Consider the following 25,475-nt stretch of genomic DNA (forward strand, 5'->3'; position numbering starts at 1 on the left):
TACTGACCTGCATGCTGAAATACAGACATAATGTGTGAAAAAGTTAATCATATGGGTGCCTGATTCCAAAATTGCCAGTACATTCAGTCAGCAAATATATTCCATGTAGAGGCCAGAAAAAAAAGAGAAATCAAGAAGTAATACACAAAAAAAACCAGCAATATTAACATCTGAAAGCAGAAGAGTACACTAACAAAACAGCTTTTATAATGTCACTTATCAGAAAATATTCTTAGTGCAGCCAACAGAAATCAGTGTGTGGATTATGCAAGAGCAATATTAAGAAGTCCTGTCACTGAAGGATTTGCTTCTGAGGAAAGGAGAACGCTAAAATATCTTCAGGTGCCCTTCTGAGCATTTGCTTAAGACCAATTTGGACACTTAGCCTAGGCACTGTCAAAAAACAACAATGCTGCAGTTACATATAAAACCCCAAAATCTGCTGTATCTACAGATTAAGCCATTTGTTTGGCCCATGGAAATTATTTTAAAAAGAAATAAGTGGTGAGAGTGTCTTGCATTGAGCAAATCTACTGCAAGATGGGTTTTATCTAAGGTATGATGAAAATATGACAATATTTGGTCTGCTATTTTTTTTTGATCTAAAATAACATGAAGGCTAAGTAAGTGGATTGAAAAGGAAACAAACATTGCACATGTCTGCTTTAATGAAAGTCAATCCATTACCTAATTTTAAATTCTAGTATCTCCCATCATGCTTTCTTAGCTGAAAATTAATTCTCAGAATTCATTAGTGTCACTACATTAAACATAGGCTGCAGCCATTTGCTGCAATCTCACAGCCAGGCTCCTAAGTACCATTTCCATTCTGCCACAATTACAGGCAAAGATGAAGCATTTATTAGCAGGGGATCAGAGCAGACTCCCATACACACAGGCCTGTCTGAGACAGCCTCTAAAAATTCACTGGCTGCTTGCATTTGGATGATAACATTGTTGGAACTGCTACCTCTCAACAACGTAAACTGCCATTTTGCAAGTAGCAAATCAGATGACTGAAGAGATATTCATCAGTTCAGCATTCATGAGCTAATATTTACTAATGAATAAGTGGAAAGAAATAGATTTCATAAGAACTGCAATGGTGGTCTAAGTCTCCTGTGCATTCAGAAATAGAAAACAATTACTAATGTCATTCACTGCTGCAGCCAAACCTAAACAGAGCAGCAGCAGTTATTTCTTTTCAGATCTATTATAATCCATTTGGCCACAAGTACTTTCTTTAAGAAAAAAAGAAACCAAGCAGCCCCAACACTTACAGCTTAGTTGAATTATGATTTATCTCCAGTATTTTGTTTTCTTCAATTATTACATTTTGTGAATACTACATTTTCTGATGAAAGTGGATTACTGGAACTTATTTTGTCTCATAAATCAAATATCCAACCAGACACCTCAGCACTGTTTATCATTTACAGGCTGAGCAGATGCATACATTAATATCTGGAAGAAACTATTACTTCACTTTTTTTATATTTTTTTGGCACAAGCAATGCAGGAGGTTCCTCGATTGTGTGGAAGACAACTTCCTTCTGCAAGTAATAGAGGAGCCGACAAGGAGAGGTGCCATGCTTGACCTCATGCTCACCAACAGGAAAGGGCTCATTGGAAATGTGACACTCCAGGGCAGCCTTGGTTGCAGCGATCATGAGATGGTCAAACTCGAGATCCTCAGGACAGTGAGGAGAGCGTGCAGCAAGCTCACTGCCCTGGACTTCAAGAGAGCAGACTTTGGCCTCTTCAGGAACCTGCTTAGTAAGGTTCCATGGGATATAGCCCTAGAGAGCAGGGGGACTCAACACTGTTGGATGATATTCAAGGATCACCTGCTACAAGTTCAGGAGTGTTGCGTTCCAGCTAGAAAGAAGTGCAGCAGGAGGGCCAGGGGACCTCCTTGGATGGATAAGGAGCTGCTGAGGAAACTCCGAAGGAAAAAAGAGGCTTATAAAAGGTGGAAGCAAGGACAGGCGGCCTGGGAAGAATATACAGGGATGTTGTCTGGGAAGCTAGGGACCAGGTTAGGAAAGCTAAGGCCCAGTTAGAATTAAACTTGGCTAGGGATGTGAAAGATAGCAGGAAAGGATTCTATAACTACATTGCAAGTAAAAGACAGACTAGGGACAACATGGGCCCTCTCCAGAAGCTATCAGGAGAACTGGCTACACAGGATTTGGAGAAAGCTGAAGTTCTTCATGACTTCTTTGCCTCAGTCTTCACTGGCAAAGGCTCTGACCACACCACCCAAGTCTTGTAGGGCAAACGCAGGGACTGTGAGAATGAAGACCCTAGGCTCACTGTAGGAGAGGATCTGGTTCGAGACCATCTTAAGAACCTGAACGTACACAAGTCCATGGGACCTGATGAAATCCATCTGCGGATCCTGAAGGAGCTGGTGAATGAAGTTGTTAAGCCACTGTCATCCATCATATTTGAAAAATCATGGCAGTCAGGTAAAGTTCCCGATGACTGGAAAAAGGGAAATATAACCCCCATTTTCAAGAAGGGGAAAATGGATGACCCAGGGAATTACAGACCAGTCAGTCTCACCTCTGTGCCTGGCAAAATCTTGGAGCAGATTCTCCTGGAAGGCACAATAAAAAACAAGGCGCTTGGTGACAGCCAGCATGGCTTCACTAACAGGAAAACCTGCCTGACCAATTTGGTGGCCTTCTATGATGGGGCTACAGAACTGATGGACAGGGGTAGAGCAGTTGACATCATCTACCTGGACTTGTGCAAAGCATTCGACACTGTCCCACACAATATCCTTGTCTCTCAATAGGAGAGACATCAATTTGATAGGTGGACCACTCGGTGGATAAAGAACTGGCTGGATGGCCACACACAAAGAGTTGTGGTCAATAGCTCGATGTCCAGCAGGAGTACAGTAATGAGTGGTGTCCCTCAGGGATTGGTGTTGGGACTGGTCTTGTTCAACATCTTTGGTGGTGACATGGACAGTGGGATTGAGTGCGCCCACAGCAAGTTTGCCAATGACACCAAGCTGTGTGGTTCGGTTGATATGCTGGAGGGAAGGAATGCCATCCGGGGGGACCTTGACATGCTTGTGAGGTGGGCTGACACCAACGTTATGAAGTTCAGCCATGACAAGTGCAAGGTCCTACACCTGGGTTGGAGCAATCCCAGGCACAGCTACAGGTTGGGCAGAGAAGAGATTCAAAGCAGCCCTGCGGAGAAGGTGGTTGGTTGATGAGAAAATGAACATGGGCCGGCTTCAGTGTGCGCTCGCAGCCCAGAAAGCCAACCGTATCCTGGGCTGCATCAAAAGGAGCGTGACCAACAGGTCGAAGGAGGTGATCCTGCCCCTCTACTCTGCTCTCGTGAGACCTCACCCGGAGTATTGTGTGCAGTTCTGGTGTCCTCAATATAAAAAGGACATGGAACTGTTGGAACAAGTCCAGAGGAGGGCCACGAGGATGATCAGGGGACTGGAGCACCTCCCGTATGAAGATAGGCTGAGAAAGTTGGGGCTGTTCAGCCTGGAGAAGAGAAGACCCCGTGGAGACCTCATAGCAGCCTTCCAGTATCTGAAGGGGGGCTGTAAGGATGCTGGGGATGGACTCTTCATTAGGGACTGTAGTGATAGGACAAGGGGTAATGGGTTCAATCTTAAACAGGAGAAATTTAGGTTGGATACAAGGAAGAAGTTCTTTACTGTAAGGGTGGTGAGGCACTGGAATGGGCTGCCCAGGGAAGCTGTGAATGCTCCATCCCTGACAGTGTCCAAGTCCAGGCTGGACAGAGCCTTGGGTGACATGGTTTAGTGTGAGGTGTCCCTGCTCATGTCAGGGGGGTTGGAACTGGATGATCTTAAGTTCCTTTCCAACCCTAACTATTCTATGATTCTGTATCAGACTATGTATTAGAGCTGAGAATCCACACTGCAGTCTCTGGGCAAAGCCTCTGATCTGTTTAGCAATTGGTTAGATTAAGTTCTCATTGCCACTCCTCTGGTCCCTATCTCTCTGCCACTCCCTGGCCCATCAATGTGCTCTCTCCACCATTTGCTCCTCATACAGCTCTACACCACTTCCCCCTGTCCTCCAAATACTTCTCTGCTTGCACAACTACCTGCTGCCTAGCAGTGAGGAATCTTTCCAGGATTCTCCTATTGGAATAGAAGAGCTTTCCAGGGTCTTGAACAGGACTTCAGGTCATCCTGAGATTCTGAGCTCCTGTTCTCCCAGTTCCAGGAAAAACAGTTACTGTGATCCCCCCAAAGGTAGAGACAGCTCAGCTGAGGATCTAGAACAGATTTCCCAAGAGGGAAAGGAGAAAGAGTAAGCTCATCTTCTCTTCATCCTCTCCCTAAGCAGGGTGAAGGTAGCCTCTGAGTTTTGAGATTCACTTTTTTTTTCCTCCCCATACTTTCCTATCTACTTTCTTCAGAAGGTCCTTTCATGGTGGAAGATTAATTAAACCAAGAGCATGACCTCAACTGAGTTGACACCTCTGCTTGGAGAAATGGAAGGACAGACACTGACAAGCAAGATCAGCTAGGCCAGGCACATAAGGTCTGAAACTTTCCAGTCAAGGAAGGAAAAATAATAATCTCTGAGACTGTTTTCTAACTGGTTAAAAGATTCTGTTCTTACCAATTGCTTTGCCTGTTCCTCCTACCTCTGTACCACACGTACTGTGGCAAACACTGGTCAGTCACATGCAGTAGAGATGTGGACAAGAAAAGACATTTTAGGAATTACATTTGTAATAATGATGCAGGGCTGTGCCTCCTTGCTTCCCTGAAGCCTCCCTGCTTCCCTGAAGCTTCCCTGCTTCCCATTCCCAGGCCTGCCCATCCCCCACTGCTGCAAGTCACTCGTTTTCAAAGATGAACTAAAAAACTGTGACAGCTTTGCCAGCAGCATTTCTGTTTTCAGTCCTAATTCAACAGGACATACAGGATACAAATAACCTTATCTTCAGAACTATATATAGTTGCCCCTTTGGAAAACAAATGCTGGGCACAAAGGGTATATATATAGCTTAAATAGGTCTCCTGTCTTGAACCAGCATTCCATGATAAATAACAAGGATTTTACTGTTCCTTCTGCTACAATCAGATATCAGGATGGAAGACTGAATTATGACAAAGTACTCAATCATCACATACATAATATAAATTCTGATGGTCAGAACACATTCATATCATTATTGATTTGCCCTTTGGTAGCAAAATTAACTAATCTTCCCTAACAATGAAATACTCTAACACTGAAATGTCATCAGCACCTGTTTTCTTGATAAATCTTCTTTCAGTTTAATTTTTACCATCAAGCATCCTACAGTGTAATTTAGAGCATGCATCTGAAAACCAACAAAGGTTCACTCACACAGAAATTGTAAGATTAAGTGTAGTAAATAGCTCTACCTCTTGTACAGCTAAACCAAGTAACAACAGGTTTCCCAGCCTCCTTTGGGCTGAACAGACACAATAATTTATATATATACATGGTTTGGAGAAAAAACAATGGAAACTATGGAGTGGGACTTCTTACAGCACTTAGAATAGGTCAGACTTTTCTCATGTTGAAACCCTCAGGGTTTTACTTGAGACAACAGAAATTCAGTCAGAAAAACTCTAGGGATTTATTGTGTGATTAAATTGGCAGTTGCTAGCCTTTTATCAGGCATGGATCTGCTCTGTTTCTTTGGCCTGTCCTTGAAGACCCTGGAACACAAAAAGCCTTTAGAACCTTATTTACAACTGAACCTTTTAATTAGGAACAGTGTTTTGCATTTGTACTAAACATTCTCCCTTTGACACTATAGCATGCAGCTGATTCGACGTAGCTGGAGCATAGAGAAAGTAGGACATAATGAAAGAATACTGTCAGTTTCTTTCTTTTACATTTTATGTCATAGCTGCAAAGGCAGCTAAGGACAGAAGTATTTTTCTCTCCTTTGGAGTTTACTGCATTCTTTCCTATCTTCCAGTAAATAAGGACAGACACCAAAAGGGCAATTGTAGGTTCACTTTGCTAGAATCACAGAGAAGCTGGGAAAAGTTTCTCACTTATACTCCGTTAAGCTGACTGCCTGATGCCCTCTGCTTTGAAACCCCAACTTCAGCCATGCTATGACACCTTCATTTTAACAAGTTCACAAGCACCTGGGCAGATGAGATCGGGTTAATTGTACTAGCTGGGAGTCCACGGGCAGTAACATTCTTCCTACTACTGTCACAGACCTGACACATACACCCCGGGGCCCACAAGGGGACAGCAGGCGCATCATTAAGCTTCCCTTAATCTAAAAGTATGCTGGGCTGCTTCAGTCCCAACTCTGCTGCTGATTATTGAGTGACTTCGAGCAAGATGCCCTTGTCTCAGGTTCTTCAATTGCAGAAGAAGGAATTTATCTCTTGTCTCTGTTCTACAAGGGCAGATGACTGACAGGACATCCTGCCTTCACATTTCATTTCAGGTAAAGCACAGAGATGGCAAGCATTAGCAATTATAACATGCTTTCCTTCCAATAAATGGCATTAACGTTAGAACTCTAGAAGCATCTAAGCTTAGAATTAAGCTTAAAAAGCATCCCAGTGAAAGAGCAATAGGCAGGGACTACTTGAGAAACTGAAATACTAGCACTTAATGACAATAGGAGCTTGAAGAAGGGAATAAGGAATAATTGTCTCATCAGACAATTACTTCACATGCTCTCTCTAATACTATATTCTTCTGCGCAGCATACTATTCCTAGAATTGCTAATGCTTCCCAAATAGACTTGCCACTCCACCATGGATATATATCTTTCTCACTGCGCTTTCTTTACTACTGTTAATACTTATGACTCAAAATAGCCAGCAAATAAACCCACAAACCATGAGAACCAAGGGAAGAATGAGTGGTTATCACTAATGGTAAGGATCTCAACAGTGTCCTTCACCAAGTGAAAGATCCTGATACTATGACATTTGTAAAATCTAGCATGATTCTTTGCAGGGTCAGGACTTCAAACATGGCCAAGTATTTCTCACCTCCACCTAAAACTGCAGGTTTTTACTACAACTGCTCATTAGAAAGCTAGGATAATTGTATCCATCATATATGCCCATTCATCTGTATAAAAATATCTCACACAATACTCAAAAGTGGTGGAGATCTTTTGTCAGGTACTATACCTCGCAATCTGAATATTTCTGACATTTGCAAACCTCTGTCTTCTTAGACACAGTGAAATTAATGAGTTATGTCAAACACACACCATGTTCTCTGTGACAGAAACAGTAAAATATTTTTTGTGTAATATGAACAGAATGTCACTAAACAATTGCTCAGACTTTGAAAAAATTTTATCTGCATTCAGAGAAGTTGAATATAAATGGAGCACTTAAAACCTAGATAATCTAGATGATCTATTAATTGAATAACCCTGAATGTAGACTCATCAATATGAAATTCAGCTTGTAAGGCTGTGTTTAAACTGAATACAAAAAAATTGAGTTTATCAAGACTAAAAATTATATTTGTATTGTATTTGCAACATCATTGCTAAAACAAAAGTTACATTCTTATGATAAATGCTGACTTTAATTACTGTAACATCACATTTTGACTTTTGTACTTCCTGAATTTGTTAATTTTTTAATTCCCTCCAGCTCAGGAATGACTGATTAATTCAGAGAACCATAATAGCTAATCATTGGTTAAATAAATTTAAAAGGAGAATGTCCCTGGAGATACCACTGCTCATTTTAATTGAAATTAACATTTTGTGATGTAATGTAAATAAAGGTTATTGTATCCTTCTGGTCCTAGAACATACTAACTCTTCTATCTGCCCCTAGAGATCAGCCAAGGTTTAAACTGCCAAGAAAATTATCTGTGGCATGCGAGATAATTTTAGTGAAGCAGGGGTATACATTTTAACATATGGCCTGTATTATCTTACAAATTAAGTCTAAAGCACTGTATGTCTAAAATGCTGGTGGAAACAAACTGTTATCTTAGAAGAGCAATGCCATCTATGCTGTAGTGATAAAAAAAAAAAGCTTCATAAGCATTCATGGGCAATGAATAGGGTGAATGCTTCAAAACTGGGATTTTATTTCAACAGATATAAACATAGGTAAAGAATGTTAGTAGCCAATCCTCCAACAACTGATGTTGCTGTTTACATGCCCTTATAGGAACGGTAAACCCTATTAATATGTGGATAAACAGATAATTAATTCTTTCTCATCTTATAAGTGGAGCAGCTAAGTTCTTCATGGCCAGTACAGATTATACATACATAGAATTTTACTGGCCTTTTAAAAGTCTGTGCTGCATGTACCTCAGTAGATATGAAACACAAAACCAGGCTGCTGCCAGAGATGACTTAGCTGAAATTGTGTTGTCTTTTTTTTTTTTTTAAACAAATCATCTAACTCAGATTAGCTATCTCATTGTAAAAGTCTTTAGGAAGACAACACATTACAGTCTTCATCTCAAGCCACGGTCAACAATGCTGGAATCAGAAACAAATTCACCAGCTAAAAACTATCTTGATTCTCTCTCCATTCAGATTCTGTAAATAATGCATTGGACTTCAAAATGTTGTGGGAAAATCCTATCTCTTGGGGCAGCAAAATCACAGTTAAAAATACAGACCTAATTTCTGAAAATATATGATTACTATTTTAACAGTTTAAAGAGTTACCTACAAAAGCACATTGAAACTTAACACTTGGGCATGTTGTAGATTTCTATAGTATGTGAGAGAACAGTTATAACAAAAATGCCTCTTCAGTCAGTGGCATTATCAAGGGTTGAGAACGTGGGGTGAAAAAAAGCTACAATGACCAGGTTTGGCAATCTTGTCATAAATAAAATTATTGTGTAAACAGAACTGAAGTCAAAAGTATGCTTAGGCAAAGCTGCATGCTCAGTTTCTGCCAGTACACTGGTCTGGCCACAACTTGAACCAGATAAGCTTGTTATGCAAATGATGTTAGCCATCAGGAAGGAGGTAGATAATGAAATTACTTGAAAGCTAACCACTCATCACAAGGGTGACAGAAACATCAGGCAAGGTCCTAACATATGGATAAAAGGCAGTATGGAATTTATACAATCATTGCTTTTAATTTATCTTAACTAAGCTGTCACAAGGTGGGCATCAATAAATGCATAGCTAATGCATATAAATGAGCCAATTATCACTAATGGCTAAAAGGTTTGCAGTTATATGATCCAATGTTTCATTATTTTTTTTTCTAGAAAATCCAGTAATGTAAAGCCAAGCCCCCATAAAAACATTTTGCAACCTCTGCATCAAAACAACTCTACTAACACGTCTGAGAATGAAGCAATGTCAGAGAATTCCATTTCAGTGTTCTGTTAAATGTAGCTACCAACCCAATATATTTATTTTGTTTCATTTCCCCATGTTAAGAGACTGCACATGAGCATACTTCCTTACTTCATTGTACGTATTACTGCAGAAATGCAAAGCAAGATCTGAGAACCTGCAGATGTTCCTGGTGAGAGGAAGCAATTAAGCAAAAGTAATTAAAAATCAAAATGTGATTAAAATATATAATTTGAAGATATCAAGACCCCAAGGGACAAGATTAAAAACAAGCATAGCCATAAAAATACTCACGTATGACTTTTTTCATGAACAGTGCATGCTGAATTAAAGGACTGAACAACTGTTAAGAAATGTTAAACAGTTTTTTTGTATGGCTCTCAAGCTCAGTAGGGACTTCTAAACAGGGAGATAATAAGAAACAAAAATCTGTATAACAATGGTGAAGGTTAACCCACAATGTTTCTGAAAAAGAATGTAATCTTATTTAGCAGGGTACTACCTCCCTAAAGCACAAGTGGAATACAACCCACTAGGGTTAGAGTCCTCAGAACATAGGCTACAGTCCACAAATAGTGTAAATAAAGTTTCTCTATAACAGAAATGGAATTCTCTGTAAGAGAATGGAATTCATCCACCACCCAGCGACTTTTGTAATTAAACACTGATTCTGCCATAGATCACAATGTACACTGCTGTGTAAACAAGGACATGCATTATGGAGAAACAGAACTTGGGTAAATCTGCTCTAGAGGAGTACACTTCTACCACCTACACTGGAAGAGATTCTGTGTTACACTGCAGTAATGACAGCAATGACCTTCCTCTGTAGACCAGCCACTACAGCGTACCTCATCTTCCTGCCTGATTAAAGATCAGCATAGTAAATCCAAATATATTATTAATAAAATCTGCAGTAGTCTTTAACTTCTCCTAAAATGGCAATACACTACCACACAACTGACAGAAAAACATATCAGAAAGGGATATTGTACTCCTTCACAAGTAACAAGACACATTAAGGAACAGAACAGATTCAAGATGCAGATGTGCGTATTTTCAAACCTATCTTGAAAAGTCAACACTGACGAGCGGTGTTCAAAGTATTTGGTTATTTGATCAGCATAAACTTCCCAAGGGTTTGATATTATGATTCCCCATGTTACACAGTTTAGGCTGTAATAGGTCACAACAAAATCCTGAAGAACTCTAAAAATCACTCATAAAAGTTGTAAGACTTCTGAATACAATGCTAACAACTACTAAATGGTAATTTCTTAAGTTTCATTGCTTTACTTTTTTAAAAGCCAAAGCATATTTTAGTTCAGTGACAGCCGCATCCAGAAATCTGGTAAAGTCTAGGTAACATATACACTCTTGGTACAACCAGCATTCAGTTACATATATTGGGCATGCACCCTGACTATTAGTAAAGCGGAAAAGGGCAACTTTTTCCTTTCCTGTCTTTCAAATTCTTATGTTAAATTAACCAGAAGTCACTTTCACTAACCCTTTTTTCTCCTTGACACAAAATTTCACTGCAAAATCATCAAGGAAATCAGGTATATTTATAAACCAGTCCCAGGTCCATCAAAAGCAAGAAGCAAATCATATAAAGAGTTCAGAGAAGCTGTGAAGCAAATTATGTAAGGAGATCAAACTGTGCTGTATAGCTTTCAAAAAGTGAAGCATGGTCTAGAGTCTGTGAAAAGTTAAGTTAAAACCCTGCAAAAGCAACAACTCCATAAATGAATTCTGTTTTCAGAACACATGTAGGCCTTGCTGAATAAGCTGGTTTTAGAAGAAAATACAACTCACTGTGAAATGAAATGGTTGAATCCTCTGCACCATTTTTCAGGATGTAGCAAAGTAGGAGGTGGATTTCTGAAAAAAAAAAAAAAAAACCACAAGGTTTTGGGGTTTAAAATATTCATGTTTACTGGAATTATTGCACAGTCAACAAAGATGATACTTATTCCACTAGGGAGAAAATGCTCAAACTGTCTGTGTATCCTTCAGACACCTGTTGGTTTTTTCCTGCTGCTGCTTATTCAATGAGAGTGCTCCTCTTTTCATATCCTTCTACTGATTGACAAGAATCTCAACATGACCCGCCAGTGTGCACTTGCAGCACAGAAAGCCAACCAGGTCCTGGGCTGCACCAAAAGGAGTGTGACCATCAGGCTGAGAGAGGTGATTGTCTCCCTCTGCTCTGGTGAGACCCCACCTGCAGTACTTCGTTCAGCTTCTGGCCCCCCCACACAAGAAGGACATGGACCTCTTTGTGCAAGTCCAGAGAAGGGCCACAAAGATGGTCAAAGGTCTGGAGCACCCCTCCTGTGAAGAGACACTGAGAGAGTTGGGCTTGTTCAGCCTGGAGAAGAGTCCAGGAAGACCTTAGAGCAGCTTTCTAGTACCTAAAGGGGCCCTACAAGAAATCTGGAGAGGGACTTTTTATAAGGGCATGTAGTGATAGGACAAGGTGGAACGGCTGAAAGAGGGTAGATATAGATTAGATATAAGAAGAAATTCTTTATTGTGAGGATGGTGAGACACTGGAACAGGTTGTCTAGAGACGTTTTGGATGTCCCATCCCTGAAAGTGTTCAAGGCCAGGGTGGATGGGGCTTTGAGCAACCTGGTCTAGTGTAAGTTGTCCCTGCCTGTGGCAGTGGAGTTTGGAACTAGATGATCTTTAAAGACCCTTCCAATCCAAATCATTCTGTGATTCTTTTATGTCAACACCTTTGACGCTGGTAGTCCCTACAGCTCACAGTGCACTTCGCAACATTTCCCTTTCAATTCACCCTGATTCAGGAAGGATCAACTGCTACTGGAAGATTAAACTAGCTATCACACCACTTTACCCTAGATCACTGATTCTGACCACAATTTTTATAAGAATTAATATCTTCATCACTAGAACTACAAAACTGTCAACTATCTGTAGGATTTTCAGTCCTGATTTCAATCTGTATTCAGTTTAGATGACATTGTAAACTCTACAACTGTTAAAAATCATTGTTACTCTTACAGGCACATCAAGCAGACAGTATTTTTACACTATGTAAAGATGCAAGATGTCCTTCCATAAGGCTTTTAAGTTCCATGTTAGCTGACATAAGATTACTTTCCTTGCTGATTGTTACTGTAACAGTTAAATACACAAACATATAGAGCAAGGCCTATAGGTCATATTAAGTGGACCAAATTTTAAGTGACTCAGATTTAGGTGGACCAACTTGTAACAGTAAGTGTTCACAGATCTCCTGTTATATTATACTATGTTATCTTTCAGAGGTTTCGTCTGCAACTTCAGATTTGAGAAGCACTGAAGGCTATTTAACTTTTTAAGATTAAATTTGTGTTTAATGAAACGCTAATAATTTGTCTTTTGCTACGTTTGAGGGCTCAATGCAAAGGGTCACACATTACTGAAATGGCAGAAAAAAAAATCACAATACTTACTCTATGACAGAAACTCACTTACATTCTGGATTGTACCATCAATCACCTCTTTTATACCACGGCCACATTCCACAGCATGACACTACTTGGAAAAATCTCACAAACAAAAAGGCAAGTAGCAGAAACAACATAAAATTGTGCTCATCTGCTTAGTAGTCTTGATTTTTTCATGAATATTTATTCAAAGACTAGTTCCATTTAACAATTACCCTCAAAAATCCAAACAAAATTATCTAAAAAAAAAAATTACAATGTGGCTTTGTAAGAGATGGACCATTTTTGTTCATCTGTAGCTATTTAAAACAAATGCAGACATCTAATTTCACTGCGGGTTGACAAGTTTCCTGAGATATGTTACTACTTTTCTCTTTTGTTACAGGGGACTCAGGGAATGCAATTTTCTTCATGAAATAATACAGAATGTTCAAGCTGTGCATCGCTTATCAAATGTATCATTAGGAAAAAAATATGACTGGTTATTTTGTATTACAGTAAGGTTTCAGAGCTGTCTTCCATTTACCAGCCTCAGACGTACTTGCACATCACAGAATCTGTCTTTAGCAAGCATAAGAAAACCATAGGAAAGTATTTCTCATGATAGTCCCCAGAAAAAAAAACAAAACCAAACAAAACAACAACCACAAAACAAAACAAAAACCCCAAACCAACAAAAACCAAAAAACCTCACACCTTTAGAAACGGTTTAGAAACCTCTTGTTCTTTAATGAAAATGTTTATCAGTCCAAATATTCCACATGCATGAACTCTGCAAACAGCTTTAAGGGACAGCCAGCTGCGGTTCATAGATGTTTTTAGTCTTTATTTTGCATGAATGATACTCTAGCTGACAGTCTGGATTCTGATAAGACCAATTTTTTTATTGTAATGTGAAGTACAGTGTATTTCTCTTCAGAATGATACCAGCACCGTCTACAGATTGCTGTGAAATTATGAATTGCACTGCAAAGAAATTTGCTTTTTCAAAAGCTTACATATTCATGACTATGTAGCTTTGTCTCTTGTGTTCACACTGCTCTCAGTCTTTCCATGGTGGTAACAACAGTGCTTACAAAACCCATATGGTTTGGAGACTCTATTAGGAATCTCACAAGGAATATCCTAGAAAAAGACATAGAGATAGTTACATTAATTGCAAATATAATAATAGAAAGGGGTGGGATTTCATTAGGGAAGAACAGACCAGCAGAGTGAATATCATTCAGGAAATACACTTAGTCATTTTCAGGTTAATTATTAATGGAGAAAGTGATGTTTTTAACCACATAGAATATGTTTAAATAACTAATAAATAACTAATAACTAAATAACTAATAAATAATTATATAACTATATATATAGTTATATATAACTATATATAACTAATAATATAACCATATATATAATATATATAAAACTATATATATAACTAATATAATAACTATATATATAACTAATAATTAAATAACTAATATAATAACTAATAACTAAATAACTAATAAATAACTAAGCTACTAAGTTCTCACTGATAGTTACTCTCTTACAGGTGGCTGAGCCAAATCAACAGAACTAAGAAATCTATAAATCTACTGATGTTTTTCTGGGCTTGATACTTCTGTACTTGTTGACAGAAGATGACATGTTATTCTTTCTGCCTCTGTAGTAAAAACCTAGAACTAGTGGTCTTCTCTAATTAAGCCACCAAACTGATTCTTCATCTGCAAACTGAGCAGATAAACATGACCAGAACCTTAATTCATTAGCATCTGTAAAGCACATTGGTTCCATTTGATGAAAAACATTACTTAACTACGAAGTACCAAGTCAGCTCACCTTTTTCTGGCATCACATCCATAAACAATTTCCAGAAATGGGCATAAGTGGGTCAACTTCCTGCCTTCATTTTGCCTAATGCACCACAAACTGTTTCGTGGTGACAGCAAAAAACACCATGGCTTCCATACCACCTCCAGAGGTAGACTCCTGCAGTAAGTACTCAAACTCAAGTTCCAGGGTAACACTAAAAGCCAGGTATGCAAGAGCAACTCACTTTAAGCTTTTTTGCAGGTCTTTTGCAATTTGAAATGCCTCACTACTTCAGCTCAAAGACCAAAATTAAGGCCATTGTGATTCCAGACTATATTAAATTTGATACATCATGTTCTATGGCTTTTGTATACTTGCATCAGCCAACATCACAGCAGTCCACCAACATCTGTCTGTTTCTGCAGTACTCAGAACACATTCACAGCTACCTCTTCTTAACTTGCCAACATAACTTATTCTACTCTTTTCATATAAAATTAGAATGCTCTGCATGCAACCCTTCAATCCTCCTTGCTACATACATAAGAAGCTGGAGGACAATACATTTTCTATTATAAGTGATTGAAATTGTGAGAAGTAGATATGAATATTATTAGATAAAGTGAGTATAACTGGGCTTGTCTTGAAAATGTCCTCTTTCATGCAAGATGAGTAATCAACTCTTCATTTCCCAACTTTCTCTCTTTTTTCCTTTTATTCTTTCTATAATTCATAATTAGTCACAGAACTACATGCTCTGTTCCCTTAGGCAGATGCATTGGTCTTGTGAGGAGTTTTTCTACCCTCATAGTCAGTGCTTTCCATGGTCATGTTGTTTTTCACTGGGAATTTGGCTTCAGTGAAGACTGCAGGATCGAGCCTGTACAAGACACCCCATACAGAAGCACAGTGTTCCTTAGAACATGAAGACATTAGCAAGCTTATCAAGCAAGAACTGCTGCTGAATTCTGAATGATACACACATGGGTTTGTGCTAGAATATTTTAATCTGTCAAGCTTTATGTGCTCCCTGTCATTCAGCCTGCCTCCAAAGTCACAGCTGGTAAAACAAAATCGGTCATTTTACCACAATAAGGCCAATGATGCAGCTCAGCGAGCACCACTCAGCCTTTACGTTAAGCTGTGAGCCTAATTACAGATAACAGATAACACTTCTTTGTTGGCAATGAGAAAACAAGTATTTTCATCTCAAAGTAATTCTATGACAAATTTTTAAAAATTCAAAACACATCTACTGTTTTTTTAACTCTTTCAGTAAACACAGACATACATTTTATAAACAGAAATCAAGATAGGGCCTCCAGTGATCAAAACTGTATCATCAACCTACCACATTGTTTCTAATCAGAAATTAGCAGATCAGCATCCAACACCTGTCACCATGAGCAGGCTCCGGCAATCACAGCCCTGTATATGCACGTTGTGAATTATTTTCCTAGCAGACTGGAGACAACAGTTCCGTTGATGGTTGCCTATGTTTATACGTAGACAGTTTTTACATGAAATTAAACCATTCAGGTGTATTTCAAAAAACTAAGTGAAACAGCCATAGAAAAAGCACGGAGTCAACCACACATAAAGAGATTCCCCTATAAAATGTTATGTAAACAAATTGTATATATTGAAATATGTGAATAATTTACATCAACTAATACCTGATAAATTCTCACACAAGTTTAAAGTCCTGTCACTCCAGAGCATCCCCACATTGGATAATTCTCCAAAAACCACCAGTCAATTTTCAACAGAGCTCAGAGGATTTCCGAATGAACACAGCTTATGGCCCATTCAAATCAGTAAGAGGTTTCCACTGATCTGAATGAAAAATTTATATCCTAAACACTCCCCCATTCATCTGTCTCTTACTAAAGGCTACTCAAGTTTGACTGACTTCTGGTAACATACTTTACCAAAGTCCACTCAGCACGAAGCAGGGTAATGTATTCAGCTCTGTAAGGTTAAGATAGAAACTGTAGAGCTTTGGTGCCTGCACAAGTGGAGAATCAACACAAAACCACATCAGTCTCAAGAGACTGGAAGATCAGAAAGAATACAGGATCTAAATAAAAATAGGAAGCAATACCAGGAACATGGAATATGGGCAAACTGGCTCTTGGTCTAAAGCAATTGTCTGTCCACTGAGTTGATCTAGGGGCAACTGAAGCCTCTTCTTCAAAACACTTGGAACTGTGCAAGTCTTGACCATACTGCAGACCCATCTCCCTTCAGCTCTTTACCAGATCTATAAGCAAGGAATTCCCATGCCTATCCAGTCAACATGACATGAACCATATATTGAGACCATATATACCAAATCACAGCATATGAGACAGCTGGAAAATGCAGTAGCACCTCACATCATCTTTAGCTTCCTAGGGGCTCTGCACAGTTACATAAACCTTTCTCAGGCAAGGGAACAAACTAATGCCAGATCTTAGTACTGTAACTGTATAATTAGGGGACACCAGAAAAATCACCCTTATTCTGTGAGAATTAAGGGTACATTACATCCTAGGAAAAGATTTGGGAGAAGGAGTAAAAGCAACTATGTTCCTGTCATATTCACTCTCCAGACACCTTCTCACTGATTCACTTCTAAATAGTTTCTCCTTTTCCACCCCTCACTTTTCTCCAAAACAACTCTTTTCCTTGTGTAAATATCTGGGTTCAAAGCTGTTAATATACAACGTCAATTTCTCATCTTCTAGACTATCAGAAGCATATATCTATTCAAATAATGTGTGCCTGAGTTCTAACAAGGTCTGAAGTTATGCTGCTGTAAACCAAAATCAAAACCTACCAAGGGAAAAGAATCAGCTAAGAAGAAGCAGAACACAAGACATTACTGCCTCATTTCTGAAAAAAAAAAAAATAGTCTTCTTGCTGAAGTATTTTACTATATTCTAATTACAGAGACAGAGTTATCTGATATTTCCCTCTTTACTGGAATGGATGCTCTTCATTTCCCACAGGCCATACACAATTACAGAAGTCTGGACTGAATCCAACAGCATATGATAAATTTGTATTGAGTTGAAAGTTGAACAAATATAACTAAAAACTGTAGTATTCTTATTACTTGAAAGGGTTGAGGGTACCAATTCACTTTTTAACATATTTTTTGTGTCATACAGGGTCCTGATTTAGTAAAACACAAATTGGATACCTGTTTTCACTCTTTCTCAGAAGAGAATGATGGCTATATGTCTTGTAACATGTAAAGACACATTTTTCCCCTTTTGCTTGTGATTTTATGTGACTGTTTATCTATTCTGCTGCCACTAAGTAGGTGACTTAGCTGATTAACAATGAAATATGTGCTCAGCAGCAAAACAAACACAAACCCACAAATGAACAAAGTATCAACTATCTCTTTAAAACACACTTAAATCAAGATTTATTCACAACTCTCCAGCTTAGAATATTTCAGCCAACACAATAATCAGTAGTAATAAATGCTAAAAGGTAGTCAGTTCCAGAATTACGTACAAATCTGCTTTTGATTTTCAAGATTCACTTTATGCATTGCCAAAAGAAAAGCACTTCAGGAAGACTATAAAGAGACTGCCAAAAGAAACCTTCTAAGAAACCTCCTCCACGTGACCAATCCTGTGATTCAAAATGGCATATATCTGATAAGTTAAAAGTCACCTTTAAAGTAACAAGTACAGACAGAAATAATGTGCTAGTGCTTAGCAAATTATCAAATTATTTTGAAGGTCACAGAATCATCGAATCATAGAATTGTTAGGGTTGGAAAGGACCTCAAGATCACCTAGTTCCACAAGAGCAGAGTAGAGGGGCAGGATCACCTCCTTCGACCTGCTGGTTATGCTCCTTTTGATGTAGCCCAGGATACGGTTGGCTTCCTGGGCTGCAAGGTCAAATAATAACCTCCAGAAAATGTATTAAAACAAATCTCAGTTATGTAATTTTTTAGCTCATACGGACAGAAAGAAAATGGATGAAAAAGTACAGCAAAGTGTTCTGCTTGGGAACATCTGGATTATCTTTGACTTTTTCCCTTGAACACTGCGATTCACAGGCCACTGGTTTCAGTCAGATTTGGCAGCTGCAAGGTTTCATTAGCCTTTTTCAAGACTTGACAAGGCATCATTTATATCTGTCATTTACTCTTCGGTTTCCAGTTTCAGTTTCTGGCTTTACTGAGATAGAAACAAGTATTTTATTTCAGAAATATTTTTGGATCTGAGTGAAACATATGGCTTTGTATTCTGGTGGTCAAGCTCCAGAACAAATACTTAGCATAACTGAATTAGAATTATTTTTTGTCATCTCATTTATTCACAAAATTTTCAGAGAGCTAAAAAGGCCCCTGCAAATTAACAGCAATTGAAACAGAGGAAGTAGTAGTAGAGTTTTCTATTTATAACCAGTTCACATCTTTACTGCAGTGTAGTATTGTGCTCTTCTATTAAAACCATTGCTCTGTGAATTTGCAAAGCAGGAGAATGTCAGCTGCCAAAGAAATAAAAATGGGACAATAATACTTCCGTGCCTGACCGAAATACATATGGTGTTGTCTAGACACTTCTGTAGTTGGACTATTAAAATACTGCAATTACACCACGTATTTGTAGAACCGTTTGGGAAAGTAAAATATCTGTTAAAATCTGAAAGTGAAAATCTCACAGATAAATTTCTAAAGGCAAGTAGTGAATTGTATGTGTTTCAAACTCTACTGTACATCCTGCCTGAAGGCACTGCCTAGTGGAGAAGATTTACTCTTGGAAAGCTAGAAGTTGGGTCAATGGGAGGAAGACTTAGAGACATGCCACAAACTGTTTCTTTAAAGAAGTGAAGAAAGATTGCCAAGTTAAGAAATAGATAGACATTTTGGAGTCTGACACAGAATGTGGTCTCACAGTTCTGTGTTCCTGCTGAGACCTGCCTCTGCCCAGGACACACACAGCAGAAAAAGCCCTGTCATATCACAGTTAGTCTGCCAGCAAGCTTCATATTGTCCTGGGCATGCATGGTAAACATGGGGTACTTGTGATTTTCCAACTGGCTGAGACATGCTTTTTGGAGCCCTTCTTTACATCAAGAGTAAAATGTTTTCACTATATTACTCCTGTGAAAAGGGGGACTTGCTTCACAGAACAGCAGAAGCAGTTTTGCCACTTGTTCTTTACCTTCAGATCTTTGCCTGATTAATTTCGCTCTTATTTTCAAAGAGGAAGACACCTGCTTAGCCTTCCATTTACAGAGTGAAACCCTCTTCTTAGTTGAGGCTCTACAGAAATAAAAAGAAACCTAAGAGTAAACCCATAAAAGAAGTTTATTACCATCTGCTTGATACGGCTGGTACTGAACATCAAATTCAATCATTACACTTGAAAAAAGCAAGTACTTAAACTCTGCATTTCCACAAGAAACAAGGATTACTCCTTATCTGTACTTTATGACTCAAAGCTTACTTACTGTTTTCAGTTTAGTCTCATTCATAGCATTGTGAGAATTGATATTATTCTGATAGCCCTACTAGTCTGGTTCAGAAATGAATACTTATAAAGGAAATACATTAGTTAATGGTGACATATTTCCAATGGACCATTAGCAGGATTATTATAAAATTCTGAAGTAATAGACTGAATAAATGCTGAAGCATAAAGAAAAGTACAAGACATGTAAGAGTACCATTTGTTAAAATGGAATTATCATTTAAGGTAATATGCCTTCTGAGCATGAGGACTGTATGTGGAATGGAATTTATTTGTTCCTTCACCTATTCCATCCAATAAACTTTGTTCTAAAACACTTGAATTTTTGTCTGCTTTAAAAAAAGAAAAAAACCTGTGTGACTTAGGAATCCCTGTAGATTATAACTGGAGTATAACACAGCCTGATAAATATGAAGAATTTATTAATTATAAAAAAGTCCCATTACAGCAATTCAAATAAAACCTCTCTCATGCAGAAATAAATTATAATACTATCGATAAAAGCATATCCCAGTAAGCCTGTAAGATGCTAACTTGAAACTCACGTGTCTCTTGAAACAACTGGGCAGACTGTGGAAAATATTCTGCGAAAAATATTGACTCATAAACTAGGGAATCTAGAGAAGGATGAAGGTAGTTACAATAAATTTAAGGCAAGAAATACTAACAGTGCAAGTAATGTGTAACAAAGCAATTAGTGATGCAATGCGAGGCAAAAACCCCCTGAAAACTACAAAGCTGAAATATTAAAACACCATGGAACATGTGAAAGTCAAGAGGGATTAATGTTATTTTTTTCAATGCAAGATTTAACCAACACTTCACAATGAATATTCTAGGGTAACCTTTGCACAGAAACATCTTCTGGATAAGTAAACATGTCCAGAGAAAACTGTTGAAAGGAGCAATGATAAATTACAAATATAGGACAAGGGAGTGCCCTGAATGTGGGAGGCTACATCCTGGTGTAAGGAAAGACAAGACAATGTCGGGAATGGGAAAAACGTTGGAAGAGTAACCAAGTAAGAAGAGGAAAAAGTAAAAATGAGAGGCAAAAAGGAAGATAAAGACAAGCAAACCAAAATCCCCAATATAGGGTATTCTCTCAAAAAAAAAAGGCCCAGACCCAACCCCACAAGCACCATTCACTAAACAGAGAGGACCAAAAAGGACGGAAGCAAGCAAGATGGTTAATAGAGAGATAATCAGTATATTTAAACTAGGATAATGAAACATGGAAGAAGGAAAAGAGCTGACATAATTCATTCTTTGTGGGTAAGACAGCATTGACATTTAGCATGGGGAGATAAAACAAGAAAATAACCTAGGATATATTTCAGGGAACTGAAATATAATACAGACCTTTTAAAAAGGTATATTTTGAAGACATACTGTGTCTACAGAAGTAAAGGAGCTGGTGACAGAGGAATGCAGGAGGAATACATCAAAACAAAGAAGCAGCTATGAATAAAGCATATTGTTAAAAAAAGTATTAAAGAAAACTTCAGGTAAAAATTGAGTGCCCTGAAAATTACTAGATTTTTACCACTGGCAAAGAATTTAATCATTTGTGGACATCAATGAGAACTGTGTCGTAAACAATGTATAAAATGCAACAGCGGTAAGTGTTGAGGATACACAAATGTCTTCTAGCTGTCTTTTTCTGTACTAAATATTAAGGCACTGAATAGGAATCTGAATCATAGCACTGTTTTACCTTTAAAACCTACAAAAACGTTAGTACCACATCAGGTGGTTTCAACAAGCAAGTACTCTATTCCTCAAAAAATCTGGGAAAAAAAATGAATGTGCCCTTTTGGAAACTGAAATTTTCTGGCACCCACCACTAAAAACATACAGTCCTATCTTCCCTGCTTTTTCTAGAGTGCAGAGTTCTGACACAGTTCTACTGAAATCCTCCCAACTGAACAGACCAAGAAGTTAAACTTTCCTCAAAGAGAGTTCTCGCAAAGAGCATTTACTGTATGTTTGAATTGGGAGGGCACTGTCTAAATCTGTGGAGTCTTAAAAAGCTATAATTCTGCAAGACTTGAATGTCCAGTACAAGAAACAATGAAATTAAAAAGAAACAAACAAAATCAAGATGAACAAAAACCAACCCACAAACCAAAACCCAACCAAAATTTTAAAATAAGTCAGGTGAGATGTAAAATATATGTGCTCCAATACAAATACAGGTTATAATACAGGACAAAAGTCTGCCTTCCTCCCTGAATTTCCTCTCAGTAATTAATTATGAGGAACTAAGAGGTAATTATACATGCATTGACATGACATGAAGACTCAATTTTAAATAACATGTAGAATGGCTAAACACGGAAGAAAATTACACTTTCATCAAGTCAAATCTCTGTTCAAACGTAAAATGTTTTCTGCTCTTTTTGTTTCCCCAGAGTTCAAGCAGATGCTGCCCGTAAAAGTCTGATGCATTTGCATGCTGGCAACAGATCATGGGTCATCAAATTGCAAAATAAATCTATCTTCTTGTAATTCAGAACATCTTTACTCAGCACTTGTTTTAATATGTGAACTGTCTGATAACAGGGAATCTGATATAACCAAAATAATCTGTACCGTGCATGAAGAAACCTAGAAGTTACATTTTGGATAATTCAACCAAAGTAAACGACATAAAGTCAAACCACTTTGGTTCAGCCAGGTAGAAAGATGAAAGCTGGTACTACTATTTCCTTCCTAATGTTCTCAGAGACTGTGGTGCTGGATGCCAAAGCACCGATACCAACTCTCCCAAGAGAAGAGATGTTCCTTTCCTTGCCTGCCCCCAAGCTAATAAAGCAAGGTTTGCACAGGAAAAAAAAATAAATTAAATTAAAGGGCTCCCTTTACAAAAGCATAAGGGTTACTTCCCCAGTTAATGTAGTAATTGGAATTAGTAATTGGAATGTAGTAATTGTAAATACAACTTTCAGTCATTGGATCGCATCATTTATTTCCCATTAGAAGGCTAGTCTTAAATACCTTATACCCCTGGAGACAACCAGAGCTATACTCAAGTTGCCTCTAACCTTCTTTTGGATACACCATAAAATTATTGGCACTCTTCTTCAGTAAAGCAAACATAGCTTGCTTTTAAAAAAATTATGTCTCCTGGAAAATTGACTTGGTTTTGATCAATTTTACCAGCTTCTTTTTCTGTCATCTAACCTAGTTTTATGCTTTCAATGCTATTTTTGAAAGGTTAGTAACACCACTAGACAAGTTAGTCCAGTGATTTTCTTATTCAGACTGGGCAAGTGAATGACCCTGCTCACCATCTGAATTCTCCCCTACACACCTGCATGGACGACATGAACCTTTTTATCACAGCACAGACTAAGGCAGCCTGCAAAGGACCTCGGGAGGTCTTTACATCAACCTCCTGCTCAAAGCAAGATCACCTATGAGTTCAGGTCACATTTCTCAGGGCTTTATCCACTCAGGTCTTCACACTGTGAATACATTTTCAGCCAATTTTCCACAACGATTTCTTAAGTTATCATGACAGGCAGCACTTTGAAACCCACCCCCCTTGAACATGCCTTTTGCTTGGTATCCCCTACATCTCTAAGATCACATTAGATCCATATAAACACTGATGCTACCACAGAACTAACTTACAGACCCATTCACCATGACTTCATCATTATTTACTGCTTTCTTCCTCCTCTCCCTTCTCCATTCCCTGCCTACTATTTCTTCAAACAACACTGTTGTAACTTTTATGAACCTAGCACCACACAGTCATTTAATCTATGTTTCAGTTTGTCCATATGTAAAATATGATGTCTCTGCACAGAATGCAATATTTACTGTCTTGCCTAGGAGTTTTTCTCAGCTTCACAACTGTGGTGAAAACTTGCACCTCCTAGAGGAACTCTTGAGAGAAGATGCAATACAACTGTAATCTAAACGGCTTTTCATTATCATAAAATAAACCCACTGAAATCATTATTAACTGCCTGAATACTGTAGTTAAAAAGATTTATAACCAATGTCTACTTTAATAAATACTGCTTTAAAATTTTTGAGTTCTACCTTATGATTACACCTGTGATAGGAAAGAAATATAAGACACTAATTGTTAATAGTAAATGTGTAGATATGTGTAGTACTTTACTACTGTACTAGTAATGAGTAATGATTAAATATACTGCGAAGAATTTTAACATTAATCAAACTGATAACTGTAACAAGCAAATCGATACTTTTCAAAGCACAGCTTTTCACCAAATATATTTGCAAATAGTGTGATTACTTATTACTGCATATTTCTGGAAATTACTTCAGAGGGCAAAGCACACAGGCATTGGTGACTTTTTATTAGAAACATAAAATAACCAATGCACACTCATTACAATTCTAAGGATAATCACAGTCTTGCTAGAATGGGACTAGTATCTAAAAAGTTTCTTTCTTCTGCTTCTATCAGTCAATGAATTAATTCCTTTGCAAATATGAACATTCTATTTCTGAGAAAGGCATCTGTTTTTCAATTTACATCCATGAATTTACATTTATTTATAAGGAGGAAGTTCTTTACTGTAAGGGTGGTGAGGCACTGGAATGGGTTGCCCAGAGAAGCTGTGAATGTTCCATCTCCGGCGGTGTTCAAGGCCAGGTTGGACAGAGCCTTGGGTGACACGGTTTAGTGTGAGGTGTCCCTACCCATGACAGGGGGGTTGGAACTGGATGATCTTAAGTTCCTTTCCAACACTAACTATTCTACAATTCTATGAAAGTCTCTGGTACTATGAAATGTATGAGGTGACTTATTCTCTCTGCAATACCAAACTATGTGAGGAGATTATTTTTTTCCATGTAAAAATCTAATCTAACTTACTTGGCTCGATTCATTGTAAGCAATGTGGGCTACCGAATTCCTACATTAAACATAGGCTATAAAGTGCGTTTTGGCAACCCAAAGGGCTAACGGCTTGAAGTGCAGTTTAACTTCTTCAGAACTGCACTCCAAACAAGAGCAGAATTTTATTTATTTTTCTTCAAACATGACGTTCTAACTTACATATAAGACACAAGACTGGCAAGTTGCCTGCATATCACTTGCCCTGCACAATAGTAAGCTGAATGTGCAATAACTCATAGAAGTGTGCATTTTGCTAGTGCAGCAACCTATGGGTAAAGAGATATGCAAAAAAAGAAAATAGGATATGTTTGACAAAGTAGACATCACAGGTAAAATATGTAAGCTTTAGGAATGCAAATACATACATTCATTTTTAAGTTCTCAACTGATGTGGCTTTAACCCGAGATAGAGTTCCAGACATAAACAAAAAAGCAACTTTGCAGCTCCCCCTTTTAACTCCATGAATGATGGATAAGCATTATCACTATTTCAT

At 38.1% G+C, this 25,475-nt stretch overlaps 1 protein-coding gene across 1 annotated transcript in view; it reads right to left on the reverse strand.

Moving 5' to 3' along the window:
• Positions 1–25,475, reverse strand: part of MYO3B (myosin IIIB) — a 195,543-nt gene that overhangs the window by 118,408 nt on the left and 51,660 nt on the right. The window contains exon 8 of the mRNA XM_065670620.1: positions 11,159–11,224. Within this exon, the coding sequence (XP_065526692.1) occupies positions 11,159–11,224 (66 nt within the window). The remainder of the gene's footprint in view (positions 1–11,158; positions 11,225–25,475) is intronic.

This window comes from Lathamus discolor, chromosome 3 (assembly GCF_037157495.1).
Source record: "Lathamus discolor isolate bLatDis1 chromosome 3, bLatDis1.hap1, whole genome shotgun sequence".
NCBI classification, from domain to species: domain Eukaryota; kingdom Metazoa; phylum Chordata; class Aves; order Psittaciformes; family Psittacidae; genus Lathamus; species Lathamus discolor.